General features: G+C 40.3%; 1 protein-coding gene across 2 annotated transcripts in view; it reads left to right on the top strand.

Moving 5' to 3' along the window:
- LOC149084237 (uncharacterized) overlaps positions 1 to 17,690 on the top strand; it is a 165,912-nt gene that overhangs the window by 127,645 nt on the left and 20,577 nt on the right. Inside the window, exons 6-13 of one of the 2 annotated variants that reach the window (XM_089234586.1) lie at positions 5,491 to 5,771; positions 8,313 to 8,538; positions 9,283 to 9,618; positions 10,881 to 12,090; positions 14,000 to 14,264; positions 14,372 to 14,718; positions 15,946 to 16,288; positions 16,406 to 16,776. In XM_089234586.1, coding sequence (XP_089090712.1) covers positions 5,491 to 5,771; positions 8,313 to 8,538; positions 9,283 to 9,618; positions 10,881 to 12,090; positions 14,000 to 14,264; positions 14,372 to 14,718; positions 15,946 to 16,288; positions 16,406 to 16,776 — 3,379 coding nt within the window. Of the gene's footprint in view, positions 1 to 5,490; positions 5,772 to 8,312; positions 8,539 to 9,279; positions 9,619 to 10,880; positions 12,091 to 13,999; positions 14,265 to 14,371; positions 14,719 to 15,945; positions 16,289 to 16,405; positions 16,777 to 17,690 lie in introns of both variants that reach the window. The other variant, XM_089234585.1, reaches the window with a different exon arrangement.

Genomic DNA, 17,690 nt, shown 5'->3' with positions numbered 1-17,690 from the left:
TTTTTCATGGTCTTTCCATGCATACCAACCAAATGCTGCACTCTTTCATCCATTTGTTCTCTTTCCAGATAGCTCTGAATAGGAATCTTTCAATTACAATCGCATAATAATGATAATTTTGTATCGAAACCGTCTTTTTAAACACTTTCTTTTAAATAATTTTGATTATATTCAGATCCATTACGATTTACAAGCTTTGAGATTCTATGAACACGATATTTCTAAAGCAAACCAAATACAAAACCATCGTAAAACTCGAGGCTATAGAAATATTTTGAGAATTCTACCAACAGAATTGCATAAAAAAAAAAGAAGACACAAACACACACACACCCGAATGGTCTGAGTTTTTCGCTGGAAAGGCAATGGATTTTTCTGTTGGGATATCCAAGCAAAGCTGAAGGAAGAGGTAATTTCTTTCGTTTTCCTTCAGTCACGATTGAAAAAAAAAAAAAAACCCCAAAAAAAACGGCATTTGAGCTGTTTGATTTCGTACTCATGAATACGGAATCGCGAATAGCCGGGATGGTGGAATAGGCAGAATACCTCAATTGAAGCACAATATATTTTTTTTAAACTTCTATAGTGTGGGGGGAAGGGGTTTAAATCATGGAAGAGGATATGATTCCACAATTTTTGTATTTCTTACTTTGTGTAATTTCTTTGACTATTCAAAAACACTAGACGTGAAGCACAGCTCCTTTTTTACATTTATGAAATATCTTCCAATTCAAATATTGTGTATTATATAGTATGTACTTGAAAAAGATTTTCAACAATAGCTCATTTTAAAGCGTGTTTATTGCAATTTTATCATCAATGCAGCGAAAAGAGCTGAGAGATACTTGCGAAGCCCTTTGTACAAGAAGTTTCGAAAATTAAAATAAAATGTTGAACTTGGTTTTTGATTGGATGACTTGGCTTATTGAATCTTAACGTACAATCCCTATTAGCCTACCGGGTGCTACAAAAGTTCGTTAGAATTTCAAAAGTTAATCAAAAAAGGACATATGAGATAGTCCTAAAATTCATTGATGGATCATGCTAACATGAAATACTTGAAGCATATTTATGCAAATCGGGCTTTCTTATGAAGGTTTTTAATAGCTGGTTGATGTGCGAAGATGAATTTAAGAAAGAAAGAAAATTCAACTGCCCTTGCGGGGATTCGAATCCACGTCCTCTCTCTTGCCGGATACGGGAGGGGGATTATTTTCTGTCTTTCCTAAATAAATTTTCGCATCGGCCAGCCGTTACAAACCTTCGTATGGATAGCGAAGAGTGATATCATCCTTGAACAGGCTTTTTTGTGCAAAAAGGTAATGTGCATTCCATGGATTTATTTGAGTATTAAATATGAAGGATCCACGTGCATCCTTTTTCATTCCAGTGACAACCTGATTTGGATAAATCTACCTAAAATGCTTGTGTATTAGTGCCATCTATCAGTATGTTTTAGAACTGTTTTTCCTTTATTTAAAAAAAAATATTTATTTTTTTCTAATCCCATTCTTGCAATTTGCGATATTTTATCGTCATTTGTTTATTTTTTGAAGTTTTCACAAATTTTGGACACCTGATGCAATAACATTTTTTTATACATTCTATGTATATCGGTGGAGAGGCCGTGGAACCAGTAAGAAAAGTGAAATACCGAGGCTGTATTCTGGACCGGCCAATGACTTTTGGTCCGCAGATTGACTATGTCAGGAACAAGGCCACCCAAGCTCTAGGCATACTCTCCAAAATGACATTTCCTCAAGCTCGCGTCTCTCCTTAAAGGATAAACTCACACTATATAAATCTAAACTTCGACCAATTATGACACATGCAGCTCCGGTCTGGGCCTATGCAAGTCATAGCAACATGCAAAAACTGCAATCTCAGCAAAACAAGATCCTAAGGTCTTTTGTGAGGGCACCTAAATTTATATGTGTAGGGGAAATCAGGGATGACCCGGTCCTTGTAATGGACTTCATCAAGTAGTTATCTACAACCCACTATGACAAACTAGAGAACTCTGAATATGTCCATCTAAATGAGATAGCTGATTATGATCCATTACACAGAGAACAATATACCATAGGCCAAAAAAGGGTATTGCATACTGACTGGACAGTCTACTGATAAAGAAAATTATATATTCTATTACTATTTTTGTCATAAATGTTTTCGAGCAAAAAAAAAAAAAAAAAGGAATAAAAAAAATTGAATTAGAAAAAAAGGGGAAGATAGATTTAAAAAAATTATATTTATATTGTGCATTTCTATTTTTATTTGTTCTGTATAAGTCATCCTATTATATCCCACTTATATCCACCTATTTTGCCACTGGTATATTGTACTCATTCTTGTATCCGTATGTGTTATCTATATGTCATATGTGTTGTATGTGTTATATGGTTTGTCTACACACCAACGATTTTTTTTAAATATTGAATATTTTAATTTTCCCCCTTATTGTAACCTTTTAGAGCGCATCCTACATTTGTACATTGGACATGACATTGGACTGGATTTTTGCTTACACAAACACACACTCGTGCTTCACACATACACGCACAAACTTGTCTTTCTCCTTCACAACGCCTCAGAAAGGCTATTTGTAAGTCATCAGACAGCTTCATTGGGTTGGGAAACGACGAAATAAATTAAATTCTGTTTATATCTGCAATGCCCGGGTTTGCTTCAATTACTGAGATGATTAAAAAAGGGACAAACCATAAAGTATTATTCATAATACTGGCAGCATAAAAGAAGTGACAGACCATTGTAAAAGCATGTGCATATCTGAGACGCATTGTTAGGGGAACCACGGTAACCGAAGTAAACATTTCGAAAGTGATGTTGGGGTCCGGGAACCTATGTTGTCTGACGGTTTTTCGCCTATTTCGGGCATTTGCCGAGCTCTGACGAACTTTTAAAGTAGCCTACGGTTCAATCCTGTTCCTGTTTGGTTTAGATGCAAAATTTGGGGCGATCGGTCTAGAACTGTACATTTGTATATAGAACATACATACATATATACTTTCAAATTTATATATAAGATTATAGCGTAAATTTATACATTGTAAGCCTGCTTCTAAAAAGGGCGACAAAAACTTTACGAATAACTATAGACTCGTGTGGAACTCTGGTCGAATCGCAGCAATGTCTTGCCGGAAAATCAATGCACAATTCGGAGGGGCGCAGGGTGCCCTGACAATATATTCACTTTAAACTCCCTCATGCAGTTGCACACACGCCAGAAAAAGGGTGAACTTTATATATGTTTTGTTGTGACCTATCTAAGGCATTTAACTCCTTGGACCACTCGTTGCTATGGTGCAAACTCCATTCACTTGGCGTGAGCTCAAAGTTGTTGACCATCTTTTGTGGTCTTTCCGGCAATGCCAAAGCTAAAATAAAAACACAGTGAAGGTCTTACAAACTCACTAGATGTAACTAACGGTGTGTTGCAGGAAGATCCATGCTTTCCCCTCATTTTTGCTATGTTCATAGCAGATCTTCATATCTTCATATAGTATGAAAATAATTTTTTTGTCCCCAGTCAATTATAATAAAACTACACAAATTAGAGTTTACAATAAAATTACATATTTTACAATATTTGATAGAAAAGAGAGAAATAAAAAATTATACTTGAATGGACACGATAGAACACAGTTAATTCATAACGTGGGGAAGAAAGCTGCGACAGGGAAGAGAGAGCAACAAAATGCTTTAATTTTTTTAGTCTTTTCATTCATAGATTTGTTATTGCAACATTGCTATAAATTTATATATTTCAGTCCCTTACTAACTGCAGTTAGTGAAAAATAGGAAGTTGCTTTCACAATCAAAAGATTCGAAGAATAATTTAGAAAAGATAAAAATTTGAGTTTTAGTAAAAAGTTCATAATTGATTGTATAAATAGGTCAGAAAAACGAGTCTTAGGTCTTTCAATTGATCATAAAAAAATGAAATACAGTCTACTTTACGCGGATGATATTGTGTTATTGGCAAAAAAAACGCTGTCTCTTCAGAAAAAAATCAACTTACTTGCGCTTTACTGTGAGAAACTTAATTTTTACGTGAATCTGAACAAAACTAAAATAATGATTTTCAGGAGGGACGGTGGCGTTGTATTTGTATTTGTATAAATTGGCTCGTGCCGATCACTTAAAGTGGCGAAATAAAGATCTAGAAATCGTAAATGAGTACAACTATTTAGGTGTAATTTTTTCCTGTTCGGGTTTTTTTCGAAAAAATACTGACAGCGTTGCCAAAGCCAAACTTGCTACAAGCTATTCAGGTTCTCAGTAAGGCACGTAACTCATCTCTTCCCGCAGCTGTCAAAGTCCGTTATAAGTTTTGGTCAATGATTTGGTCAATAGATCATTGGTTATACATATTGAAAAAGTTAAGAATTTTTTTCTGCGCAAGTTATTTTCGCAGCATCAAGATATTTTCCTGGTTATATACTTAGAGTTGTATCCACCAGACGTCCGATATCCGTTGCTTTTTAAAAAAATACACTTCTTCTCCTGGTACAAAATTTTAACGTTTCCAGACAACAGGCTGCTTAAGATTTGTTAACATGCTCTGTTAAAGAGACCCCCCCCCCACTTTGAATAACAGCCGTGATTAGGCCTTTAATATTTTGGACTTCGTATAACTGGGTTCCCATTCGTTTGGGACTTGAAAGTGGCACCGGTTACGCTCAGAAAACATTTTTCTACGATATGCTCACTACCACGAGATTTTTTCCAGTTTCACATACGAAAATTATAATTAAACATACCTTTGTCATTGAAACACCTAATTTTTCAGATCAGAACAGATGGTGGTTTTTTGCGTATGCCTAATGGATATGTCGTAATTGCAGCAGCAACTTCAATTATTTTTTCGACACATTTTATTTGAATGTCCACTATTTTATTTACAAAGAAGCGTAGCTACTTCTAAAATCGTGTATTTTCCACAATCCCACCAGACAAACTTATTTTATTTTAAAAATGTCAGACTTCTCCGAAAATCAAATTGGGAAATTGTTTCATTTTTTTTAACGATGTTGTGAAGTTTTTGGATTTTTTACACTGATATCCGATTTTATTTTACTAATGAATCGTGTTTTTTCATTGTACACCATCCTTGCATGGATCTGGCCCATGTGCAAATATAAGGAGTTATTAGTTACTACAAAAAGATTTCCAAAATAAGTCATTTGAAGGCGTGTTTAATGCAATTTTATCGTTATAAAGAGTTATGTTCTTAGGCATCAAAATAACCCAGAGACGAAACCCAATTGTAAATTCTATGTTATAGTGTTTAAAAAAATTACAATGTCAAGGGAAAATTAAACTGTTTGAGAACGAAAGTTAAATTGAATATTTGAACAGACACGACAATGTCTTAGGAAAATGCATTACGCACCTAATTCTCATTAAATAGCGACCAGCACCATGTCACATGATACTCAAACAAGCAATTTTTTTGGATTTTTCCAGGAAAATCTCGCAAGGAGTACCCCGGACCTTGGGCACAAACAGCAGTCTTCAGCATCTCAGTTGATGAATCAACAGCAGCAGAGTGGATCCCCTCAGAAGACTTCGGCGGCAGCTGCAGGAGGATCCAAAGACACTCAGCCAACGACTCCTCGTAGGACTCATCGCAGGTTACCTCAGCCGACCGTCGAGCAGATGCAAGCCGCGGTGGCAATGGCAGCTCAAGGACCTAGGGACAGGGCGGCGGCAGCGGCGGTGGCTGCTCAACAAATTGCAACCACCAGGTTGGAAAATTTAATAATATTAATACAGTGAAACCTCGATATAACGATACACTGGGGACTAAGAAAAAATATCGTTGTAGAGAGCTTATCGAGAGGTAGCATTATCATTAGGCGCCGCTGTAAAATGCATTTGTGAGTTTAATCGCAGCGACGAAATGTAATTGATAACACTGTAACAAAAAAAAAAAAGAAGCTATTTTCTTTGTTCCAGGCTAGAAGTTGTGATTTCTGTGATGGCTTAGCCTGGATGAGCCTAAGAATGATGATTATTCCCCTCAATTTTGCTTTTGTGGTCAGGATACCGATATTTGTGAATTGTCCACTTACCATTGGCTGATTGGATCACTGGAATATTGAAAATGACAAAAAAAAAGAACTTTTCACACTGATGAAATAATTCTAAAAACTGTAAAATAACTTTCAGAATGTAGGTCACTCGTATCTCGACACTTGACAGAACATAAAATTTGAGTTGAAATAGAATTTTAAATTTAAAAAATACTGGAACTCTTTCCATTCTTATATTTCCATACACACTTCACCCTCACGTTTTGGCTTCCAGAAATAATTGTCATAATATTTTCGATGTGTTCACCCTTATATACACGCTCCAAGTTGAGAATTCTTCGGTGATGGTGCTCTTTTGGATGAGCACCCATGATTTTTCTTTGAATTTTTCGATATTAGCGTGGAGAATGCCGTGTGCCATTTTGCGAAATATTGGATATTTTATTTTTGCACAGATTTTTGTTTTTCCACACGCTCAAGATGTTTTTTGGACCAAAGTTACCTAAGAACCCGTACGCTTATCTCGAGAAATTCAAAGAGAGCATGAGTGCTCACCCAAAACAGCCCCTTCACCAAAGAGTTCTCGACTTGGAGCTTGTACGTAAGGGTGAATGAATCGCAAATATTATGAAAGTTACTTTTGAGAAAGTAGCCTATCGTTCAAGTCGGGTTCCATTTGGGGTATATATGCAAAATTTGGCGACGATCGATCTAAAATTGTACATTTGTATAGAGAACACACACACACACAGAAAATCAATTTTATATATATAGATATATTTTTTGTTTGAGGAACTTAAAATTGCCTCAAATGTCAAGATAATTCCTTCGTGGATGAATTTTAGCCATTTTTGAGACGCGGAGTCTAACCAGCACCTCCTGAAGATAGATAGAAGGCCTCTGCACTGTTTGCCATAAACCTATGTAACAAGACTACCTAGCAAGTTTGCCACATTTTGAAACACAGCATCCTATTTCGCTTCTTCTTACTTTGGCGTACAATCTTCCTGATTGGCTCACAAATACCGCATAGTGATTAGATGTGGGGCATAGAAAAATCGTCAATTCTGAGCCCGATCATTTCTTTTCCTCACAGCGATGATACTGGCACGAGCAGGGAATTTTTTCCCCCCCTGAATATTCTGAGGGAAAATGGACTACTTACTGACGTCACAAGCAGACTACGGAAGCCTTCTATCTCTAGGAGGTGCTGGACCAGGACCAGCTACTACTCGAGCGCCGAAAATATGAACAGAACTTGTCGTTTAATTGAATCTCTTGCTACAAGTTCTAAATAATTCTCCTGCAAATGGAAACAACATTTCAGAATATTTTTTCAATCAAACAGTAATAAAACACACGGGATGTATATCAGTTTTGAGACATTAAATTAACATTTAATAGATAACTTAGTGCATCAAACTGATGCCTATAAATTCTCTTGGGGGTGCGCCTTTATTACGAGCCACCCCCTGACGGCAGGGTAATTATAAATTCATAGGACAAACTCTAAACGCTGACACCTAAACAAGCATTTTTTATCATAGAAAGTGCTGTCGAATCGCAATAGCAAAGGGCGGTAGTGGGTATTTGCTAAAGAGTGCTCAACGGCACTTCACCAAAAACAAATATCATATTTTTCCGATGGGCTTCCGATTATCATTCAAGGGTACATATGCAGCTTCGGATTGGATTGGAGTTTGTTTTCATTGGCAAGGACCATCAATGTTGTGCGATGATTAAGCTGTACAATGACTTGTGGTTGAATTTGCGTGTTACCCAGGTTGCACCATGAGAAGTCCTACCACATTACAACCCCCCCCCCCCTGCACCCTCGAATGATGAATTGTACTTATTGCAGCAAATCCGTAAGAAAAATATGATATTTACTTTTCGTGAAGTGCTGTTGTTCACTCTCTAAAAACAACCTCTACCTCCTTTGCTATTGCGATTCGTGCGACAACACATTCTATGGCCAAAGTAGCTTGTTTAGGAGTCTTATATCGCTTCTTAGAGTTTGTCCCATGCGTTTAAAATCACCCCGTATAGGCAATTCCAAATACGGTTTGAAGTAATATCGTTATGGAAGGGTTTATCGTTGTAGCGAGGTCTCACTGTAGTTTGATGCATTGAGAATTTTATGCAACCACCAATAAGAGTTCTTCAGATAGATAGATAGATCTTTGTAGAAACTTTTGATACTTATTTACTTGGTGCTAAAAAACTTTTGTGATATTCTTTTCCATTTTACAGCGCGATTTTGACTGATGTCCCGATGACAGCTGCTGAAATCACGCGTTCCGCGTACGTTCCAGCAGAATCGCAATCATCGATCACTGCTTCTGGTTCTTCCGCTAGACCAGTATCTCCGATGCCAGCATGGAAAGCATCTGAGGTTAATCAGACTTTCGACCAATCACAGAAGGTTCAGGAAGGCAGTCCGGTAAGGAGTCTGTTGGACGCCATGGCTAGCGAACAGGTAAAAAATGTGTTTACCCGTTCGGTTTGATACCCAACATACTAAAGAAATCATGTGTATCCCAGGGGTGTACAATTTTTTTAGTCCACGGGCCATATATGCGGTATTTCTAACACTGCTGGCCGGAAGTTTATATATAAAGAGTGACCAACTATGTGACCGTATTTCATGGGATATTCCCGTAATTTTGACTGTCCCAACTTATTTGTACGATATCCCCCCCCCCCGCTTTTTCAACAAGGTTAGTTGAATTTTTGAAACCAGGAATTAAGATTATTCTCATAACTTATAAATTAGTTGTATTATGATAATTATGATTCTATTATAATTAATTACAGTCAAATAAATATATTCAAATCACATATTTGTGTGCTCGCGTCATATACGTTTTTTATGAACTGATACTTTTTTTGCAGTATCCATCATTTTCAGCGATTGACAATTTTTCAGCCATTTTAGTGCTTGTTAAATTACTTGCCTTAGTCACTTTACTTCCTTTGACAATTTTTTCAGTGATATTCCGCATGACTTCCAAATTGTCGTGCTTTTAGGAAGAAAATATAGCCAGCTTAGGTATTTATCGTGTTGTGTATATTGATACTTTCTACCGGAACAACTTTCGCGGGCCGGATGGAAACGGACCGGAGGTTGTACACCCACTGGTGTATCGATGTTAATTCAATGTTATATTGTGCTTTTTAATGCCTTTAGCATTATTTGATCACTTGCCGTTGTTCTCAGCAGATCAGAAGCATCTCGCCAAAGCCTAGAAGCAACAGCCATGGCACAGCCGAGAGTGCGCTGAAGCTCACGGATTCTCTCATCTTGATGAGCACGTCGTCGCCACTTCACATTTCCGCTGGTGTTGCCGAATCAGGTACCAATAATGCTCCAGTCAGGAGGTTGAGGTCATCCTCTTGTAGCGCCGTCAAACCGCAGGATGATGTAGCGCTACGTTCTGTGCTGAACGGGTCATGCAGTCCATCTTTGTACTCGTCGACGAGTGCCAGTGCTGCCACCACTGACAACGTCGTTACCACGGAGGGATCACCTCAGACTCCTAGCACACCCAGAGACAAGGTAAACGAAATATCACGCCCGTATCACCATTAGATCAGAGTTTCTTAACTTCACGTGTTACACTGATCCTTTGTGCCAATAAAACTAGGGCTACGGATCCTTTCAAAAATAAAAACTGATCATGACGCCCGCTCTGTTCATACAAGGGGTTCATACAAGCTGATTATTCAAAAGAATATACAAATACAAATACAACGCCACAACAGGCAAAATGCCCAACGAGGTGGCTGAGAAAAAGATGCCCATAAAAATATGGATGAAATCGCAATATGGTGATAAACCTTTAAACAGATAATATCCGGCACAAAGCAATGTCAAAAACAATAATGGTATTTTATTCATTCACTTGGTATTGACTTCACCGATTGGACCTCACAGTCCCCCTTGAAATCTTTCTAAAGACCTATAAAGGGTCCGTGGACCTTTCATTATGAACCACTGATCTAGGTTACATATAGACTTTTGCTTATAAGACAGGGTGTCCCGGTACCAGGGTTAAAAACTTAAAGGGCTAAAAGGGGGTGGGATGAACCTAGATGACTCAGAATCACATGGCTAAGCAGGAGTGGAAAAGCTTTCCTGACTTGTGGTAAGAAAGCATTTCCTATTGGATATAAATTCAAGGGTTCCTCACACAATATGGATATATCGTGTACTGAAATATTGTGCAAGCAATCTTCAATGATTCCTTCCTATGTAGGTTTTGCTTCAAGGGTTCCCCTTCAATATGGATGTAGCTTCAAGGATTCCTTACGATATGGATATTTCTTCAACGCGGTGTATGGCGTTGTACAGGCGCGGGAGTTCGACTCGATCGCCATATCTCATCTATCATGGCTTGATTACTTCCCCCAACTCCCAGACTGATGACATATCATATGACACTTCTATTGGCAGTGCTGAGAAACTGGTTACAAGCATTGCAGGCAAGTCCAAGACATGCCCAGAACCTTTCAGAATGTGAAGAATTCCATTAGCCGGATTTTTTGAGGCCTGCATTACAGCGCTTGGACGACACTTTGTTTTACCTCTTTTACTTTTGCTGATGCACATGCATTATTAAAACGCATATTCACTTGGTGTCCTTTCGCTTCTGGGATATTCTGTGTACGCTATTGTGGATTGCTATGTGATTACGAGTTGTCTGGGTGAACCCTACCCTTCCTGCAAGTTTGCATTCCTGGGGCACAACGTATACCAATGAAATGAGTACTTATTTTATGAAGCATACATTCATTTCTTTTTTGTGTCATTGCCACTAGGGAGGTGATTCGTCAGACACTCAGAGTGAAGCAGAAAGCGTGAAGTCCGTTCGATTGCGTCGGAAGCTCCCGTCGCTGCCGCAGGATCAGCAGATATCTTCCCCAAGTCCTACGAGACTGAGAACTTTGGAAAGGAACAAGACACCACCTTTGTCTACCGATCTACAAGAAGCTCTGGCTGCCAACAAACACGCCAACGCTAGCCAGAATGGCGCGTCTTCTACATCGTCAATAGATGTCATGATCACGAAAAACATAACCTCCCTAACCTCTAGTGCCATATCCTCGAAGTTTGACACTGATGCCATGTCTCAACACAACAAACATCCGGAACCCAAAACCAGCCACGATCAGGCCGCACTTTCTTCGACGACGTTTCAAACTACTGTCAAAGCGGCTTCACCGGCGACAGCCACTATGTCAGTTCCAGCGAGCATGTCTCATTCGAGGACACCGAGTCCGACGTTATTGACCAGCCAGGACGCAGCATCGTCTTCGAGACCAGAAGTGGTAAGCCCGTCGGGAACCATGCTTCCACAGTACATGCAGTCGCTGAAGCAGCAGCTGCGAGACGAACTGAAAGCCGTCACGGAGGAGAGGAAAGTTTTAATGGAGCTCCGTAAGGATCGCGAAACCGTCGGACAGGTAAACCACATGACGACACTCCAACAGCATTCCACGAACCGACAGCAGCTTCAGAAGAGGTTAGCGGAGGATGACATCACCATAATGACGACGGCAACATCCACGGTAGTATCATCGACCGCTTCCCAACCCCTTCACGATCGCAAGATCGGCGGCGGTCTGCTACAGCCACCTCAGAGGAAGGGTATGATGGCGGGCGGCGTGACCACACCAACTCACACACCTGTTATGAGCCTTAGTAGTAGCGTCGGCGGCGCCACCATTCTAATGTCTAGTAGCAGTAGCAGCGGTGCTCTCGCCACAACGGCAATGGCGCTGAGACGCCAACAGCCACAGCAGCAGGCGGTGGCGAGGGCCCAGGCCCAGGCCTCCCCTAAGAAATCACGCCGTAGGCATACGAGTGAAATCACCGTGCCACCTTTTGCGCAGGATTACCAGAGGACGACACCGATAATGGGCATGCAGACGTTGCCGCACGCCTCCCAGATCTACGCCGCCCACCAGCAGTACCACCATCACCAGCAGCAGCAACAGCAGCAGAGAACAGCTCTGGAAATGCAGCAAAGTAAGTATGTGAGCAGCTGCCCACCCCCCTCAAAATTATCTATTTCACTCCCTCGCTAGTGCGTGAGCCCCAAAACAAACTGAGCTTCACTCGCTGATCGATCGCGAAATTTTAAATAATTGAAAAGGGGAGGAGGTAGAGGAGAGAACTCATCTCATTTCCATGGCTTACGGATTTTGTTTGCGTCCATGAAATTGCCGACGGTTTTCACCGATCGAACACAAGAGAGAGCCTCTTCATTTTTTGCTCTCTTCCTTCAGCTCCTTTAATTTGTCTTGAAACCCACCAGGTGTGCTTCAAGCTTCTTTTAACATATCCTCGAGAGAAATGGTCTCTCTAACTTCTAAACTCTAATCCATAGAAGAAAAAAAAAAGATACGAGGAGCTGTTGCAGCTCCCTCATTCTCATATTTATGAAGCCAAACTCGGCTATCAATCGCCAAAAAAAAGTGGCAGTCCCGACAAATTACCTTAGAGAATAATATAATGAAACTCACTTTTCCATTTACATCAGATTGAGATGTGCAATGAATTAATTCGATCATAAGTTAGAAACAAATTTTCTGATCAATCCGTTGCAGAAGACAAGCCAAATCCCTGAATGACTCAGAGAAAAATTTCGATTTTTCCCGTCTTCTCTCCGAGTTGTCTGGGAAAATCTGTGCCAACCCCTTTCCTATTTTTATCCCTGCAATCCTTCCTTTCGTCTTCACTTACAGCTTGTTATTCACCGTATTTTACTTTATTTATTCATTTTTTTTTTTGGTAATGTCTGGAATTTTCAGATCGATATACAGCCACTCCATAAAAACCACTATTAGCTCCTTTACGATGGCTTTTTAATCATAACGTAGGGTTTCCCCCCGAGATTTTGAAGGCGTTTTTTTTCAACTTATCGGTGGAAAGGATTTACAGTCAATAAAATGCTTTCGTTTCCAGTAAATTTAATTGAATAGATGAGAAGAAGAACGGCATTAGTCTCAAATTCTTAATTCGAGATAATCAAGTTTGAAAATTGTGCAGGCTACAACCCCTATTGACTTTGAAATCCAGCTAACTTTACATATGAAGGAAAGCTGGTATATTACTGCTCTTACACTAAATGTCTATATTTACATTTCACACACATAAATAAACGGAATTTGGACTTTTATTGTTTGTTGTTAAATTATTTTTGGTGAGTGGCATATTGGCATATTCACAGACAACTTAAGTGACACACTGCACATTTAAATATCCCTTAAGTGATACGCAGAACAGTTCCAGATCATTCAAACTTCCATGGCGCATTCTCCATTACTTATTCCAATGACTTATGACATATATTCCAGGATCACCTGAATGGCCTGCGACATATTTTCAGATCTCTGAGTGACCTGCGGCACAGTTCCAGATAACTCGAGTGGTCCGCGGCATATTTGCAGATAACCTAGTAAAGTGGCCGGGACACGTTTTCAAATCGATGAAGTGGGCGCCGCGCTCTCCGAAAGGTTGAACACCCATGCTGTTCTTATGGGTGGGTCGGAGGTGCATCTACCGGATCACGACATATTCGGACCCACTACGGATCTCTGCCGTTGGGGAATTTCTTAAGATAAAGGAGACGAATTGCGGACCCTATTTCATAAGTGCAAGTCACTCGGTCTTTTAAAACATTTCGATCACGCCACATGAAACGGGAGCACTGCCGTGATCCAAAATGGTGGCTGTTTAGGTACACGCAATATCGGTAGACACCTCGCGGGTGAAAACTCACGAATGAAACACGTTTAAAAAAGATGGTCTCCAGATAAATGTATGTCTCGTATATAATTGAATGGAAGCTCATATAGATTCGTGATGCCTGTTTCACATAAGCTTCATAGAAATATGTATTGATATTTGGAATATGAAATGTTTTTCGTTGCAGATGTATACAAGTCTATGGAGTTCCAAGCACTAGATGGTCACGTCAGACCCGCACCAGGCACAATGATGGGTCTCCGTTCCAGCAATCGTTACGGCGGAAGCTTGGGCAGTGGTCTGAGCATGACCGACGCTTATTACATGGATCGAGGCGGAGGAGGGATGCAGCAGTCTCCATACTACGCGGGTTATATCGACAACAGGATAGAGGACCACAGAATTACTGGACCAGACGCGTACTTTAGGACATTGAATAATGAGATGAATAGGTCAGTGTACAGGTCGTGACAAGCAGCTTGAAAATATCGTGTAGTATAGTTCTGTTGTTATTTGTGATTTTTCACTGAATTTCATTTTTTCGTATTTTCTCGCACAGACTCCGTCGATCAACCGAAGCTTTGCCACAGGATCCGATGTACGGAGGTGGTAGTTCTTGGGGTGAGTCGTTCATGAGCGGTGCACCCGACATTAGGGTTAGTCCTCAGACTACAGAGCGGAGGAAGAAGAAAGACAAGAAAATACGTAAACCGAGATCCTGGCAACCGTCTCCATACGTGTCCGAAGACGAAGACGACCAGATGACAAGGGAAGAGAAAAAAGCCAAGATCAAAGCTGAGATAGCTAGACGTCGCCAACAGATCGAAGAAAACATGCGGCTCCACGAGGAATTGGTCAAACTCGCGAAAAAAAGGGACCGTGGTGATGGGCAGACCGCTGTGCACGGTAAGGTCTAAAACAAAGTACCGTAAAAATTGTAATAGTTTACATAGTCATATGTAGCTGTGCTTTTACAAGTGAGTTGGTTCTTTTCAAAGCAAACTCCATTGAATTGTATCTCATCAGTAACCACGGAGTTGCGAGCACCGTTTTGTGCCGATTATGAAAAGAAGAGACTCTTGCACATGCCAAACTCATATCAAGCAGAATATTAATTCTTCAATGCAAGTTGAAAGGGTGTTTAATTCGACCCGTTCTTAACAAAACGGGAGAAGGTGGCCAACGGGCCCAGGGCTCAAAGCAGGCACGGACTTTCATTCCGTGAATATTTCCATTAATGATGTCAACTTCCCCTTCTAAAAATTTATAAAAACTGGGACTCAATTGGTGACAGGGCCAAAAAATGTTTTACTTCTAGGCCTTCGAACTCTTTGATAGACCCTGTGTAGATCAATACTACACGAGAGTACAAAATCGAGCTCACAATCGATTATCGAGCGTTCTTTGGGGCTCGATAAATAAATACCACGCTGCTCACAAGTGACAGGCTAAAGGTGTCTGTTCTACAAAAATATTTCGTAACCTTTCTCTCCCTACGCCCCCCCCCCTTTTTTGGACTACATTTTCTTCTCGTAATCTCTTGTCTCGTGGTCCCCGAGCGAGAACATTTCTACTTAATGAATTGATTTATTCGGTAAATATTTTTAATGGAATTTTTTTATCAATAAGGTTGATCTCCGACCTCTGTGTGTTCAGTGAGTTTTTGGGTTTTATACAGGGCCGGCCCCCCCCCCCCCTCGTACTTAGCTGAAAGTAACAATTAAAAAAGTATCGTAAGTTATGTTCACGTACTTACAATCGAAAATCGTAGCATCAGATATAATCTTGTAAGCTACCTGCACAATGTGCGGATTGGGCCCGTGCGTGAAGATTACCCTGGATCTGTTGGTGGTTCCGCAGGATTTGAAAATAATCTCACTTTTTTCCACCATACCTTACTTAAAAGCTTTATCTTTTTACATTCATTTTTTACAGCTCTTTGTGACCTCCTTAACAACCTGTTATGGCTCCCCTTCAGCTTGATTTTCAACCATCGCTCCCCTTAGAATATCTCCCGACCACAAGAGGGAGGGGGGGGTCATGTGGCCACAGGTTGAAAACCGTTGCTCTACAAGTAGTTAATCTGCATACATAATGTTCTTCTTCAACGCGTATCTTTTTTTGTATGGTTAGGAATAAGCAATCAGACAACAGCATACAAGCCAGTGTCTCCAGGAATGATGTATTCTTCGCAGCGGTCCATGATGGAGATGTCAACGCCCATGCGGGGAGCATCCTCCTCGCTATCTCTTTGTGCTGAGACGACGAACAGTGACGACACCAGCAGCGTGCTGAAAGCGATCGACGAGATACTGCGCAAGGACCTCTACAGTGGGCCCCAGTCTCGGGCGGCAGCGGCCTGGTCAACGTACACGCAACCCGTGGACCCCAGGATGAAAATGTATGGAGTATCACAATCTGGAACTGATGTGAATACTGGACAGACCTCGAATTACTACACGGTACCACGACAAAGGTAAACGTGATCAGTGGTTGCATTTTGAATTTAAAACATTTGATCGAATCAGATTCAATTGTGCGTAACGACAACTCGTTTGAATAATCGATGTATTTCCTTCCATTCTCTATAAAGATACGAATACAGCAACGAACGTGAAGTTCAAGAAAGTAACTGGTACCAACAAGAAAGAAACCCCGAACCCAATGAAACGACTTACTACTCGGAAGCATCTGCGGAAGACGAGAGCATAGAGAGGATAGCCTCAACTTTTCCCACTGACGAGCCACCGGACATACTCCTTTCCTCGACCCCTGGTCCGACGGCGAGTGCGAGCCAGACGTTCCAGAACGATCTGTCTCCGGTGACGCTTTCGGACACGGATACCCCGCCGGATCACGACGCGACACCAGCGATGCCCCTGTTACCGGACATGCCTACTCGATCTCGGAAGCTCCTGGAGAACTTGGGAAGCTCACCGATTCAACCTTCAAGAAGTGGATCAGGTACGTGAAAAAAATGAGGGACGACGCGACACAATTACTTACAAATTAATACAGGGTGATTCGATTTCAAGGGGTTGGTAGAATATACCGTAGAATGTAAATACATTCTTGCAAATTCTACTAAATAGTTATGGCCCATCAATCGTTTGACAGATTAGAATGGAACCGAAAGGCAATTCCTGTGAAGTGTAGTCACGGATATATAAAAACTCTAATTGGTAAAAATACGCCGAGCTTGCTTTCGTAAAGAGGCCTAGAACGAAATACAGTTGCTAATAACTGTTTGACGAATACAACAATTTTTGATAAGACCAAGGCACAAGAAACTGACGCGTGCACGTTGATAGTTTTACGTTACTTATATTAATTTCATGTTTATTTTTACTTGCAAATTCTTTAAATAGCGTTTATTATTAATATTTTTTGGAACCTTTAATTAGGGACGAAATAAGACACTGTGTTTATCGAGCCAAATTGTCAATAAACTTGGCAAATTTGGCGACCACGTCAATTTTTGTGATGACGAATGTGACGTGGGTGGAAGCATGTGGATAGCACGAAAGAAACGGGAGCTTTCGAGGTTGTTCGAGATGATTCCCTTTCTTTATATAAGGCCATCAATGTTTGCGCCACAGAGGAACTAATCTTATTAACCCCTTCACTTACAAGCTACTGACAAGAAATTCTTATGATCTATATTTGATGAATTGGCGATAAATATGGTAACCTTATCTTAACCTAACCTCACGTTAGAAAAAGGAAAAGAAGGAGAAGGAAAAAAAAAAGGTACAAAAAAAGGAAGGGAAAAAACAAATGAAAGGAAAACACTATAATAAATAAGATAAAAGAGTAGGTATGACGTAGATTTCTCTTTTCACCCCTCATCCAACATGTTTTCTTTGGCTCTTATATGT

This window comes from Pholcus phalangioides, unplaced genomic scaffold (genome assembly GCF_987345545.1).
Source record: "Pholcus phalangioides strain wild (caught in Gottingen) unplaced genomic scaffold, Ppha-v1.0 ptg000008l_1, whole genome shotgun sequence".
Classification (NCBI taxonomy): Eukaryota; Metazoa; Arthropoda; class Arachnida; order Araneae; family Pholcidae; genus Pholcus; species Pholcus phalangioides.
The sequence above is the reverse complement of the archived record's forward strand: the minus strand, read 5'-3'. Positions and strand labels throughout refer to the sequence as shown.